General features: G+C 43.9%; 1 protein-coding gene across 1 annotated transcript in view; it reads left to right on the top strand.

The window, feature by feature from the left end:
* Positions 1-8,301, top strand: part of LOC143277595 (cysteine-rich venom protein Mr30-like) — a 36,236-nt gene extending 27,935 nt beyond the window's left edge. The window contains exons 8-10 of the mRNA XM_076582471.1: positions 591-667; positions 1,016-1,120; positions 8,237-8,301. Of these exons, the coding sequence (XP_076438586.1) occupies positions 591-667; positions 1,016-1,120; positions 8,237-8,301 (247 nt within the window). The remainder of the gene's footprint in view (positions 1-590; positions 668-1,015; positions 1,121-8,236) is intronic.
* Positions 8,302-13,355: the final 5,054 nt, after the last annotated feature.

Genomic DNA, 13,355 nt, shown 5'->3' with positions numbered 1-13,355 from the left:
AATGTTGACCAGTAGGTGGACAAAGTGTTGTATTGATTGATTATTTGACAGTTGACCAGTAGGTGGACAAAGTGTTTTTGTGACTGATTAAATTTTGACCAATAGGTGGACAAAGTGTTGTATTGATTGATTGACAGTTGACCAGTAGGTGGACAAAGTGTTGCATTGATTGATTATTTGACAGTTGACCAGTAGGTGGACAAAGTGTTTTTGTGACTGATTAAATGTTGACCAATAGGTGGACAAAGTGTTGTATTGATTGATTATTTGACAGTTGACCAGTAGGTGGACAAAGTGTTGTATTGATTGATTATTTGACAGTTGACCAGTAGGTGGACAAAGTGTTTTTGTGACTGATTAAATGTTGACCAATTGGTGGACAAAGTGTTGTACTGATTGATTATTTGACAGTTGACCAGTAGGTGGACAAAGTGTTGTACTGATTGATTATTTGACAGTTGACCAGTAGGTGGACAAAGTGTTGTACTGATTGATTATTTGACAGTTGACCAGTAGGTGGACAAAGTGTTTGGGTGACTGGCAGCTGACTGGAAGGTGGATATGGATGAATGCTTTCTGTTGTGTCACAGATCGATGAGTACTGGTCACTACAAGCAGGGGACTCAGTGCGGCGACTGCGGTTCTTCTTGTCAGAACAACCTCTGTGGTGTGTATACCTCTGTGTGATTGTGTGCGCGCGCGCGCGTGTGTGTGTGTGTTTGTGTGTGTTTGCGTGTATGCGTGCGTATGTTTGTCAGGGAGGGGAGGGGAGTATGGTTTTAGCAGTCCCTCCCCCCCCCCCACCCCTGTCCCCCCCAACCCCACCCCCGCCCTCCATTTCCTCTCTTGAAAAGGAAGAGGATGGTGACTGTGTGTTTCGCTGCGTTTAACACACACACACACACACACACACACACACACACACACACACACACACACACATGTATAGATAGATAGATAGATATAGATATATGGGTAATAGTGAATCTCTCGCCTCGCTCTGTCCGTCGTGCAGACTGTACGACTGGTGTGGACGGCTGTTTCAATGGGGGGACCTACAACATCAACACCTGTACCTGTGACTGCCCCCCTCTCTGGACTGGCAACGACTGCACTACAAGTAGGTTTCAGGTTTCAGTTTCTCAAGGAGGCGTCACCATGTTCGGACAAATCCATATACGCACACACCACATCAGCTTCCCAAGTGCAGATGCAGCAGCACACAGCATTACTGTGGAGTGATGGCCTAGAGGTAACGCGTCCGCATAGGAAGCGAGAGAATCTGAGCGCGCTGGTTCGAATCACGGCTCAGCCGCCGATAGTTTCTCCCCCTCCACTAGACCTTGAGTGGTGGTCTGGACGCTAGTCATTCGGATGAGACGATAAACCGAGGTCCCGTGTGCAGCATGCACTTAGCGCACGTAAATGAACCCACGGCAACACAAGGGTTGTTCCTGGCAAAATTCTGTAGAAAAATCCACTTCGATAGGAAAAACAAATAAAAAGTGCGCGCAGGAAAAATACCAAAAAAATGGGTGGCGCTGTAGTGTAGCGACGCGCTCTCCCTGGGGGGAGAGCAGCCCGAATTTCACACAGAGGAATCTGTTGTGTTCAAAAAGAAATACAATACAATACAATACAATACAATACAATACAATACAATACAATACAATACACTAACCCAACGCGCTTAGTCAGACCATGAGTGTATACGTATGTATCTATGTATGTACCTGTCAGACTGAGCTTCTTCTGCACAATTGTGCCAGAAGGCAACACTCTTGTTGCCGTAGGTTCTTTTCCAGTGCGCCAAGTGCGTGCTGCACACGGGACCCCGGTTTATCGTCTCACCCGACTGACAAGACGCTCAGTTCGATTTTCCAGTCAGACTCGGTGGGAAAAGGGGAGAGCAGGGTTCGAACACACACTCTCACGGACTCTCTGTATTGGCAGCTGAGCGGCTTGTCCGTTCTGCCACAATCCTCCCTACAAGGAAGACAAGTAATTCACTTCCTGTTGATCAGTGTGTTGACAGTTCTTCACTTCCTGTTGATCAGTGTGTTGATAGTGCTTCACTTCCTGTTGATCAGTGTGTTGATAGTTCTTCACTTCCTGTTGATCAGTGTGTTGATAGTTCTTCACTTCCTGTTGATCAGCGTGTTGATAGTTCTTCACTTCCTGTTGATCAGTGTGTTGATAGTTCTTCACTTCCTGTTGATCAGCGTGTTGACAGTTGTTCACTTCCTGTTGATCAGTGTGTTGATAGTTATTCACTTCCTGTTGATCAGCGTGTTGTTAGTTCTTCACTTCCTGTTGATCAGTGTGTTGATAGCTCTTCACTTCCTGTTGATCAGTGTGTTGATAGTTCTTCACTTCCTGTTGATCAGTGTGTTGATAGTTGTTCACTTCCTGTTGATCAGCGTGTTGATAGTTCTTCACTTCCTGTTGATCAGCGTGTTGATAGTTCTTCACTTCCTGTTGATCAGTGTGTTGATAGTTCTTCACTTCCTGTTGATGGTGTTAGTAAAATGCATAGGAACAAAAATGAACAAAATGAAAGAAACAAACACACACAACACACACCGCACTACACACCAGAATGGGGGATAGAGGGTGAGGAAGGTTCTCAGTCAACCATACACATTTGATAAACAGTATCAATAAGATGAACGATTTACATTACACATTATGGCATAAGGTGGGAAAGGCAATGTTTTTTGAAGGTGGTTGGGCAATGGTGTTGTTTAATTGTTTCTGGGAGTGAGTGAGAGAGAGAGAGAGAGAGAGAGAGACGATGATGATGATGATGATGACGACGCGAGGCGTGTGGCGCTGTTTTGCAGGGAACTGCCCTCCTGCCAATACCCTGCCATGGTGTGGTGCCATCGCTGCAGACGAAGTGAATACATACTGTGCGTATTCCAACGTACAGGAAGGTTGTCCTTACACCTGTGGAGATTGTGTAAGTATAGTGGTAGGCCCAACACTCGGCTTATATCACAGATTGACATAAGTTTACATTTGGGCCAACAACAAAGTAAGAGCTGTATTATCAATGGTTTCTCTAATCAATGGGAAACCATTTACAGCTTAGTCTTTTGTTAAGGACTATGACTCTCAAACTAGGAGGCAAAACTGCACTGGCTCTTAGTGCTGCAGCCTTGTGGGCTAGGTGGCCTTTGGGAACCATCCCAACGCCGACTGTCCTAAAACCCTCTTGGCCGAGAGAGTGGGGATGTACTTGGGCAAGACACTCTCCACTATAATCAAATTCTAGCCCAAGTAGTCAGAACAGCAGTTGCCTCCTCTGCTGTTCTGATGGTCATAGTCGAACACGACTGACTATCATATATAAAGTAAAAGTAGTAGTAGTAGTAGATGGAGGAAGATGAGGAGAAGTAGCGTCTGCTGCTGCTTGTGTTGTTGTTGTTAGTAGCGGGAGGTCGAGTTGCAGTATCAGTGTCAGTAGCTCAAGGAGGCGTCACTGCATTCAGTCAAATCCACATGCGCTACACCACATATTGAGAGAAAAAAAAATATTTAAAAAATAATAATAAATAACAATAAAATAAATAAACTAAAAAAAATGTATATGTATAATTTTTAAAGTAAATAGATAATAAAATAAAATAAAAAGTAGCAGCAACAGCTTTTGTGATGTTGTTAGGAGTAGCAGCAACAGCTTTTGTGATGTTGTTAGGAGTAGCAGCAACAGCTGTTGTGATGTTGTTAGGAGGAGGAGTAGCAACAGCTGTTGTGATGTTGTTAGGAGGAGTAGCAGCAACAGCTGTTGTGATGTTGTTAGGAGGAGTGGCAGCAACAGCTGTTGTGATGTTGTTAGGAGGAGGAGTAGCAACAACAGCTGTTGTGATGTTGTTAGGAGGAGTGGCAGCAACAGCTGTTGTGATGTTGTTAGGAGGAGTAGCAACAACAGCTGTTGTGATGTTGTTAGGAGGAGTGGCAGCAACAGCTGTTGTGATGTTGTTAGGAGGAGGAGTAGCAGCAACAGCTGTTGTGATGTTGTTAGGAGGAGGAGTAGCAACAGCTGTTGTGATGTTGTTAGGAGGAGTAGCAGCAACAGCTGTTGTGATGTTGTTAGGAGGAGTAGCAGCAACAGCTGTTGTGATGTTGTTAGGAGGAGTGGCAGCAACAGCTGTTGTGATGTTGTTAGGAGGAGTGGCAGCAACAGCTGTGTGATGTTGTCAGGAGGAGTGGCAGCAACAGCTGTTGTGATGTTGTTAGGAGGAGTGGCAGCAACAGCTGTTGTGATGTTGTTAGGAGGAGGAGGAGTGGCAGCAACAGCTGTTGTGATGTTGTTAGGAGGAGTAGCGACAGCTGTTGTGATGTTGTTAGGAGGAGGAGAGTAGCAGCAACAGCTGTTGTGATGTTGTTAGGAGGAGTAGCGACAGCTGTTGTGATGTTGTTAGGAGTAGCAGCAACAGCTGTTGTGATGTTGTTAGGAGGAGTAGCAGCAACAGCTGTTGTGATGTTGTTAGGAGGAGTAGCGACAGCTGTTGTGATGTTGTTAGGAGGAGGAGTGGCAGCAACAGCTGTTGTGATGTTGTTAGGAGGAGGAGGAGTGGCAGCAACAGCTGTTGTGATGTTGTTAGGAGGAGTAGCAGCAACAGCTGTTGTGATGTTGAAAAGGGGAGGAGGGTGGCGAAGCTGTTTTTGTAGAGGGGGGGTGAGAAACAGTTGTGATGTTTTTTGGGGGGGAGGAAGGGCGACAGTGTTGTGATGTTGTTAGGGGGAGGAAGTGGGAAAACGTGTTGGGGTGTTGTTAGGAGGGAAACAGCTGTTGTGTTTGTTGTTAGGAGGAGTAGCGCAACAGCTGTTGTGATTTTTGTTAGGAGGAGTGCAGCAACAGTGTTGTGAGTTGTTAGGGGAGTAGCCAGCTGTTGTGTTTTGTTGGGAAAGGGGGCCCCAAAAAAGCTTTGTGATGTTTTTAGGAGGGAGGGTGGACAACGCGGTTGTGTGTTGTTAGGAGGGGGAATTGGCAGCAAAACAGGGGTTGTGTGTTTTTTGGAGGGGGGAGTGGCAGAAACAGCTTTTGTGTGTTGTTTGGAGGGTGCAAAGTGTTGTGATGTTGTTAGGAGGGGGGAGTGGCAGCAACAGCTGTTGTGTGTTGTTAGGGGGAGTAGTAGCAACAACAGCTGTTGTGATGTTGTTAGGAGGATGAGGAGTGGCAGCAACAGCTGTTGTGACGACACAACACACACAAGTACGCGCGCACGCACACGTCCTAGCACATATCAATATTTAGTACACAATCAAAAATACAGCCTACAAATTCGGAAACTCTCAACTCACCTACTAACAGTCATTTCAGTTCACACTGGAAAGGGATGAGCTGTTGAGAATTATTCAGGAGGGAAAAGGTGGGTCTTCAGACTGGATTTGAAAGATTGCAGCGAAGATGAGTGACGGAGAGGGCTGAGGAAGTTGATTCCAAAGAATGGGGGGCTTGGTATGAAAAACCGCGATGGCCGTACGTTTTGGTTCGAGCAGGGGGTGGGGTGGGGGGGGTTGGGGGGGGGGGTCTAAGCATGCGGGTGTCACAAGGAGAGCGGAGTTGGCGTGAGGGTATGTAACGATGAATGAGATCAGAAAGATACTGTGGACAAGAAACCTCAGTGGACTTGAAACTTTGTAGATAATCATTTCTTGTACTTGGGTGCCAGTGGTAAAGCATGAAGGAGAGGAGAGACGTGATCAAATTTAGAGGAACGAAAGACAAGACGAGCAGCATGGTTCTGGATTCTCTGAAGTCTAGCAATGGGGCAGCTGGGTGAAACGACAAGCAGGGAATTAACAATAATCCAGGCGGGACAGCACAATGACACAGAGGAGAGTTTTGGTTGCATCTTCAGTCAGGAGATGACGAATGGATGCTATTCTGCGAACTTCAAAGTAACACAGTTTGCATATATTTGCAACATGCTGGGGGGGGGAAAAAATGGTTAAAAGGGGGGAAAAAAAAGGAAATTGGGGTTTGGGGGGGGGGTGGGTTTTGTTTGGGGGAAACACCAGTTTTTTTTTTTTAAGTTTTTATGGGGGTTTTTTTGGGGTGAACCCGTAAAAGGGGGGAAATGGGTTTTTGTTGTGAGTACCAATTTTTTTTTAAAACGAGGATGGGGTGGGGAGCAACAAAAAAAAGGGTGGACACCTGGGAATGTGTGTTGTGAGCACCACGCCCAAAATGTGTGTTGTGGCACACACTGCACCAGCAAAAGTGTGTTGTGGGGGCACCACTGACAAGACCAGAATGTGTGTTTTGTGAGGCACACACTGACTACCAGCAATGTGCGTTGGTGAGCACCCCACAGTGACACCAGCAGTGTGTGTTGTGAGCACACAGTGACACCAGCAGTGTGTGTTGTGAGCACACACTGACACTCAGAAGTGGGGTGGTTGTGAGCACACACTGACACAGAGAATGTGTGTTGAGCCACACTGTGCACCGAGCAGATTGTGTTGTGAGCACTCACTGACACAGAGGAGTGTGTGTTGTGAGCACACAGTGACATGTTGGATTTGTGCCTGGATGGTCACGCGTCCCTCAGAGCTGTGTACGACCTCCTTCCCTCGAATACAAACTTGGTGATGTTGGAAAGCAGAGGACCCTGCGTACCCCCTCTGCCATGGCAAACAAACAGTGGAACATGTCCTCAGCTCATGCAAAGCGGCGTTAAGCCAAGGACGGTACACATGGAGGCACAACCAAGTGCTAAAAGAAATTGCACACGTGGTGAGCACTGTCCAAGGAGCACCAACCCCACCAGAAGTTCCAGCAGCATGGAAAGTTGGGCTGCTTGATGGTGCCGAAGATTGAGAGTGCACAGCTGACCTACCAGAGGGGAAGAACCACCCGGAAATCATCAGCAAGAGCGACATGAGACCTGACATGGTACTCCACTCCAAGGCAACGAAACAAGCGATTCTGATTGAGCTCACTGTGCCATACTAAAGCAGATTGGAGGAAGCCCACATCTACAAGTCCGAGAAGTATGCTAGTCTAGCCAGCAGCCTGAGAGAATCTGGCTTCCAAGCCAAAGTCCTCACCATAAAGATTGGTGCAAGAGGGTTTGTGATCGCATCTGCCTCCAGCCTCATGAAACAGCTGTGGATTTCTGGCAGAGAGACGACACGGGCTCTCAAGGCAATGGCAGAAGCAGCAGAAAAGAGTTCCAGCTGGATCTGGTCGAGGAGGAATTAAATTTCTCAACTCAAACTAGGCGTACAATGGCTCAGTAGTTAAACCATCTGCCAGAAAGGTGACTCAGTCCTGAAGTGGCGACCACCCTGGAGGCGCGGGTTCAAACCTGCTGAGGACCCGGCCAAAAAATAGGGGGAAAAAAGGCGCCAATACAAGGGCATCCAGGAGCCATGACATGGGTGCGGCCCGAACCCCATAGAGTGTAAGAAGTTAAGGGCCGAAACATTTAACTGAGGGGGGCTTCTTCTCTGAAGACCTTGTACTGTTCAGCTCTCCCTAGAGTTTCTTATCACTGAATACAATGTAGTGCAATACTATGAATACAATACAATACAGTACAATGCAATACAATACAATACAGCACAATGCAATGCAATACAATACAGTACAATGCAATACAATACAATACAGCACAATACAATACAATACAATACAGCACAATGCAATGCAATACAATACAGCACAATACAATACAATACAGCACAATGCAATGCAATACAATACAGTACAATGCAATACAATACAATACAGCACAATACAATACAATACAATACAGCACAATGCAATGCAATACAATACAGCACAATGCAATACAATACAGTACAATGTAATGCAATACAATACAGTACAATGCAATACAATACAATACAGCACAATACAATACAATACAGCACAATACAATACAATACAGCACAATGCAATGCAATACAATACAGCACAATGCAATGCAATACAATACAGTACAGTGCAATACAATACAATACAGCACACTGCAATGCAATACAATGCAGCACAATGCAATACAATACAGTACAATGTAATGCAATACAGTACAATGTAATGCAATACAGAACAATATAATGCAATACAGAACAATATAATGCAATACAATACAATACAGCGCAATGCAATATATTGCAGTACAGTGCAATACGATACGATACGATACGATACGATACGATTCCATTCGATACGATACGACACGATACAACACGACACGACTGTGTGACTGGGTTTCAGCCATAAAAGCAAACCAGAAGCAAAGTGGACCCGGACCATCTGAAAGCTGCCTTCAGCAGATCTGACCTCATGCCCGAAATGTATCCACGACTGTAGCCGCCACCGCCGCTGCCAACCGAGCGAGTGAACGCCTGTGGCTACTCTCCATCTCCTGAAATTTTGAAATTTTACAGCCAGCTCAGACATATGTTATGCGCTATGCACTTGAACCCCGTTCGCCACCACCTCCTCCCCTCCCATTCTCCACCCTCTCCCCCTCCCTCCCCCCCCCAGCCCCCGCCCCCCACACACCACATCCACACCCCAACCCTCGCCATCCCCTCCACCCTTTCCCAAATCACCTCCCTCTTCCCTCCTCCCTGCCGCTCCACCCCCTACCCTTTCACGCTCTCCCGCTCGCTCTCTGTCTGTAGAAACACGCACACACACACACACACACACACACACACACACACACACACACACACACTCACTCACTCACTCACTCACACACGAAATACACGCCGTTGTGCCTTAACCTTTGTGCAAAAAAGTTAATTCTTTGTTTTAATGTGCCCTGCTCTGTGAGTGATCTTTGTGCGAAACTTAATCAATTGCCGAATAAATGAATGAGAAGAACAACAACAACAACAACGACGACGACAACAACTACGACAACAGCAAGTATATGTATGATATGATTAGATATCCTGTGCGCCCGTTCAATTGTTAACGGGGTGAAGAAAATCGACAGGTGATAATGATTTACCCAGCTGATGCTTTACTCATCGATAGGGGAGACAGCGTTTATTATAATTGCCGTCATCATTTATCTTGGGTCTGTAAGACTACTGTGTCTGTGTAGGGAAGACACTGATAAAAGTTTTCTCTGACACTGATAAAAGTTGACTGTGGCACAATGATAAATGTTGACTGTGGCACACTGATAAAAGTTTACTGTGGCACACTGATAAAAGTTTTCTGTGACACAACTGATAAAAGTTTTCTGTGACACTGATAAAAGTTGACTGTGACACTGATAAAAGTTTACTGTGACACACTGATAAAAGTTTACTGTGGCACAACTGATAAAAGTTTTCTGTGACACTGATAAAAGTTTACTGTGGCACACTGATAAAGGTGGACTGTGGCACACTGATAAATGTTAACTGTGGCACTGATAAATGTTGACTGTGGCACACTGATAAAAGTTTACTGTGGTACACTGATAAAAGTTTACTGTGGCACAACTGATAAAAGTTTTCTGTGACACTGATAAAAGTTTTCTGTGACACTGATAAAAGTTTACTGTGGCACACTGATAAAAGTTTACTGTGGCACAACTGATAAAAGTTTTCTGTGACACTGATAAAAGTTTACTGTGGCACACTGATAAAAGTTTACTGTGGCACAACTGATAAAAGTTTACTGTGGCACACTGATAAAAGTTTACTGTGGCACAACTGATAAAAGTTTTCTGTGACACTGATAAAAGTTTACTGTGGAACACTGATAAAAGTTTACTGTGGCACAACTGATAAATGTTTACTGTGGCACACGGATAAAAGTTGACTGTGGAACACTGATAAAAGTTTACTGTGGCACACGGATAAAAGTTGACTGTGGAACACTGATAAAAGTTTACTGTGGCACACGGATAAAAGTTGACTGTGGAACACTGATAAAAGTTTACTGTGGCACACTGATAAAAGTTTACTGTGACACTGATAAAAGTTGACTGTGACACTGATAAAAGTTGACTGTGGCACAATGATAAAGGTTTACTGTGGCACACTGATAAAGGTTTACTGTGACACTGATAAAGGTTTACTGTGACACTGATAAAGGTTTACTGTGACACTGATAAAGGTTTACTGTGACACTGATAAAAGTTTACTGTGGCACACTGGTAAAAGTTGACTGTGGCACACTGACTGATAAATGTTTACTGTGGCACAACTGATAAAAGTTGACTGTGGCACAACTGATAAAAGTTTACTGTGGCACACTGATAAAAGTTTACTGTGGCACAACTGATAAAAGTTTACTGTGGCACAACTGATAAAAGTTTTCTGTGACACTGATAAAAGTTTACTGTGGAACACTGATAAATGTTTACTGTGGCACAACTGATAAATGTTTACTGTGGCACACGGATAAAAGTTGACTGTGGAACACTGATAAAAGTTTACTGTGGCACACGGATAAAAGTTGACTGTGGAACACTGATAAAAGTTTACTGTGGCACACGGATAAAAGTTGACTGTGGAACACTGATAAAAGTTTACTGTGGCACACTGATAAAAGTTTTCTGTGACACTGATAAAAGTTTACTGTGACACGGATAAAAGTTGACTGTGACACTGATAAAAGTTGACTGTGGCACAATGATAAAGGTTTACTGTGGCACACTGATAAAAGTTTACTGTGGCACAGCTGATAAATGTTTACTGTGACACTGATAAAAGTTTACTGTGGCACACTGGTAAAAGTTGACTGTGGCACACTGACTGATAAACGTCTTCTGTGACACAACTGATAAAAGTTTTCTGTGACACAACTGATAAAAGTTTTCTGTGGCACTGATAAAAGTTTTCTGTGGCACTGATAAAAGTTTACTGTGGCACTGATAAAAGTTTTCTGTGACACTGATAAAAGTTTTCTGTGACACTGATAAAAGTTTTCTGTGACACTGATAAAAGTTTTCTGTGACACTGATAAAAGTTTACTGTGGCACACTGATAAAAGTTTACTGTGGCACTGATAAAAGTTTACTGTGGCACACTGATAAAAGTTGACTGTGGCACAATGATAAATGTTGACTGTGGCACACTGATAAAAGTTTACTGTGGCACACTGATAAAAGTTTACTGTGGCACACTGATAAAAGTTTTCTGTGACACAACTGATAAAAGTTTTCTGTGACACTGATAAAAGTTTACTGTGGCACAACTGATAAAAGTTTTCTGTGACACTGATAAATGTTGACTGTGGCACTGATAAAAGTTTACTGTGGCACACTGATAAAAGTTTACTGTGGCACACTGATAAAAGCACACTGATAAAAATTTACTGTGGCACTGATAAATGTTTACTGTGGCACTGATAAAAGTTTACTGTGGCACACTGATAAAAATTTACTGTGGCACAACTGATAAATGTTTACTGTGGCACAACTGATAAAAGTTTACTGTGACACTGATAAAAGTTTACTGTGGCACACTGATAAAAATTTACTGTGGCACAACTGATAAATGTTTACTGTGGCACTGATAAAAGTTTACTGTGGCACAACTGATAAACGTTTACTGTGACACTGATAAAAGTTTACTGTGGCACAACTGATAAATGTTTACTGTGGCACAACTGATAAAAGTTTACTGTGACACTGATAAAAGTTTACTGTGGCACACTGATAAAAATTTACTGTGGCACAACTGATAAATGTTTACTGTGGCACTGATAAAAGTGGACTGTGGCACAACTGATAAATGTTTACTGTGGCACAACTGATAAAAGTTTACTGTGGCACAACTGCTAAAAGTGGACTGTGGCACCTGTCCAGTTCTACCCCTCCTGAACCCTATGCCAGAGGGCATTCGATTCCAAACCCAACCCACCCAGTCCCCACTTCCTGCCCCACCCAAAAGCCCTCACCCAGCCCAATCTTCAGCGAGATAATATAATCATAGTAACAATCCTAATAATAAAAACTTATGCTGTGCTTATGATACGTGTTCCTGCCTTCTGGTGTTTCACCATCTGTTTGGTTTTTCTCTGTTCATCTGTCTGTCTGTCTTCTCTCTCCTTTTGGTCTGTCTGTCTGTCTCTCCGTATGTCTGTCTGTCTGTCTGTCATCATTTTTTTTTTTACTCTTGAATAGTGTGGGTGTTTATGTTTGTGTGAATGTGTGTGTGTGTGTGTGTGTGTGTGTTCGCGTCCGTGTCCGTGTTCGTTTTTCAACACACACACACACACATACATACAAACACGAAAACACACACACACACACACACACACACACACACACACACATACTCAACACATACACACTCATACACACTCAACACAACACACTCTCTCCACACACACACACACACACACACACACACACTCCTCACACACACACACAACACACTCTCCACACACACACACACAACATACTCTCCACACACACACACAACATACTCCACACACACACACACACACACACCACACCACACTCTCCACACACACACACACACACACAACACACTCTCCACACACACACTTACGCACACAAACCAAACACACACACACTCTCTCTCTCTCTCTCTCTCTCTCTCTCTCTCTCTCTCTCTCTCCACACACACACACTCACACACACACACGTACATGTGCACGGTGTCCAACAAGCGCAAAGTTCGGCAAGTGGTGGGGTGGCCAAGTGGTCAACACGCAAGTCCGTCCATGACGCGAGAGAATCTGATGGTGTGGGGTCGAATCCCTCTCTCGCCAGTATTTTCTCCTTCTCCACTACAACTTGAGTGGTGGTCTGGACGCTAGTCATTCGGGTAAGACCGTAAACAGAGGTCACGTGTGTAGCACGCACGTAAACGACCCTACGGTAACAAAAGGGTTGTCCCTGGCAATAATTATGTCAGTAGAATAATACGCTCTGATTGGAAAACAAAAACGCTTGCAGGCAGATAATATATATGATAATTTTTTTTTTTTTTTTTTTTTTTTTTTTTTTAAAGGTGGTACTTCCATTGTAGCAACGCGCTCTCTTTGGGAAAAGAAGGCTGAATTTTATACAGAGAAATTTCTTATGACAAAACATGACTGCGTACAAGACAAGACAACAATACAACACAACACAACCCAGCACATCTAGCACACCACAATACAATGCAGTGGAAAACAATTTAAAAAAAAAAAAAAAAAAAAAAACGCAGTGCTATACAGTACAGTAAAATGCAATGCCATGCAATTCAATACAACACAATACAACAAAAAAGCGAATAAAAAAGATAAGGATGGTTGTAGGGTAGACTGCCATAATTTATTTATCTATTTGTTCATTTATTTATTTATTTTACTGAAAAAAGGCTACTATAATGCCAGATTGTTCAACCACAGGCGTCATTTCAGGTGCTGT

The sequence above is a fragment of the Babylonia areolata genome, chromosome 34 (assembly GCF_041734735.1).
Source record: "Babylonia areolata isolate BAREFJ2019XMU chromosome 34, ASM4173473v1, whole genome shotgun sequence".
NCBI classification, from domain to species: domain Eukaryota; kingdom Metazoa; phylum Mollusca; class Gastropoda; order Neogastropoda; family Buccinidae; genus Babylonia; species Babylonia areolata.
The sequence above is the reverse complement of the archived record's forward strand: the minus strand, read 5'-3'. Positions and strand labels throughout refer to the sequence as shown.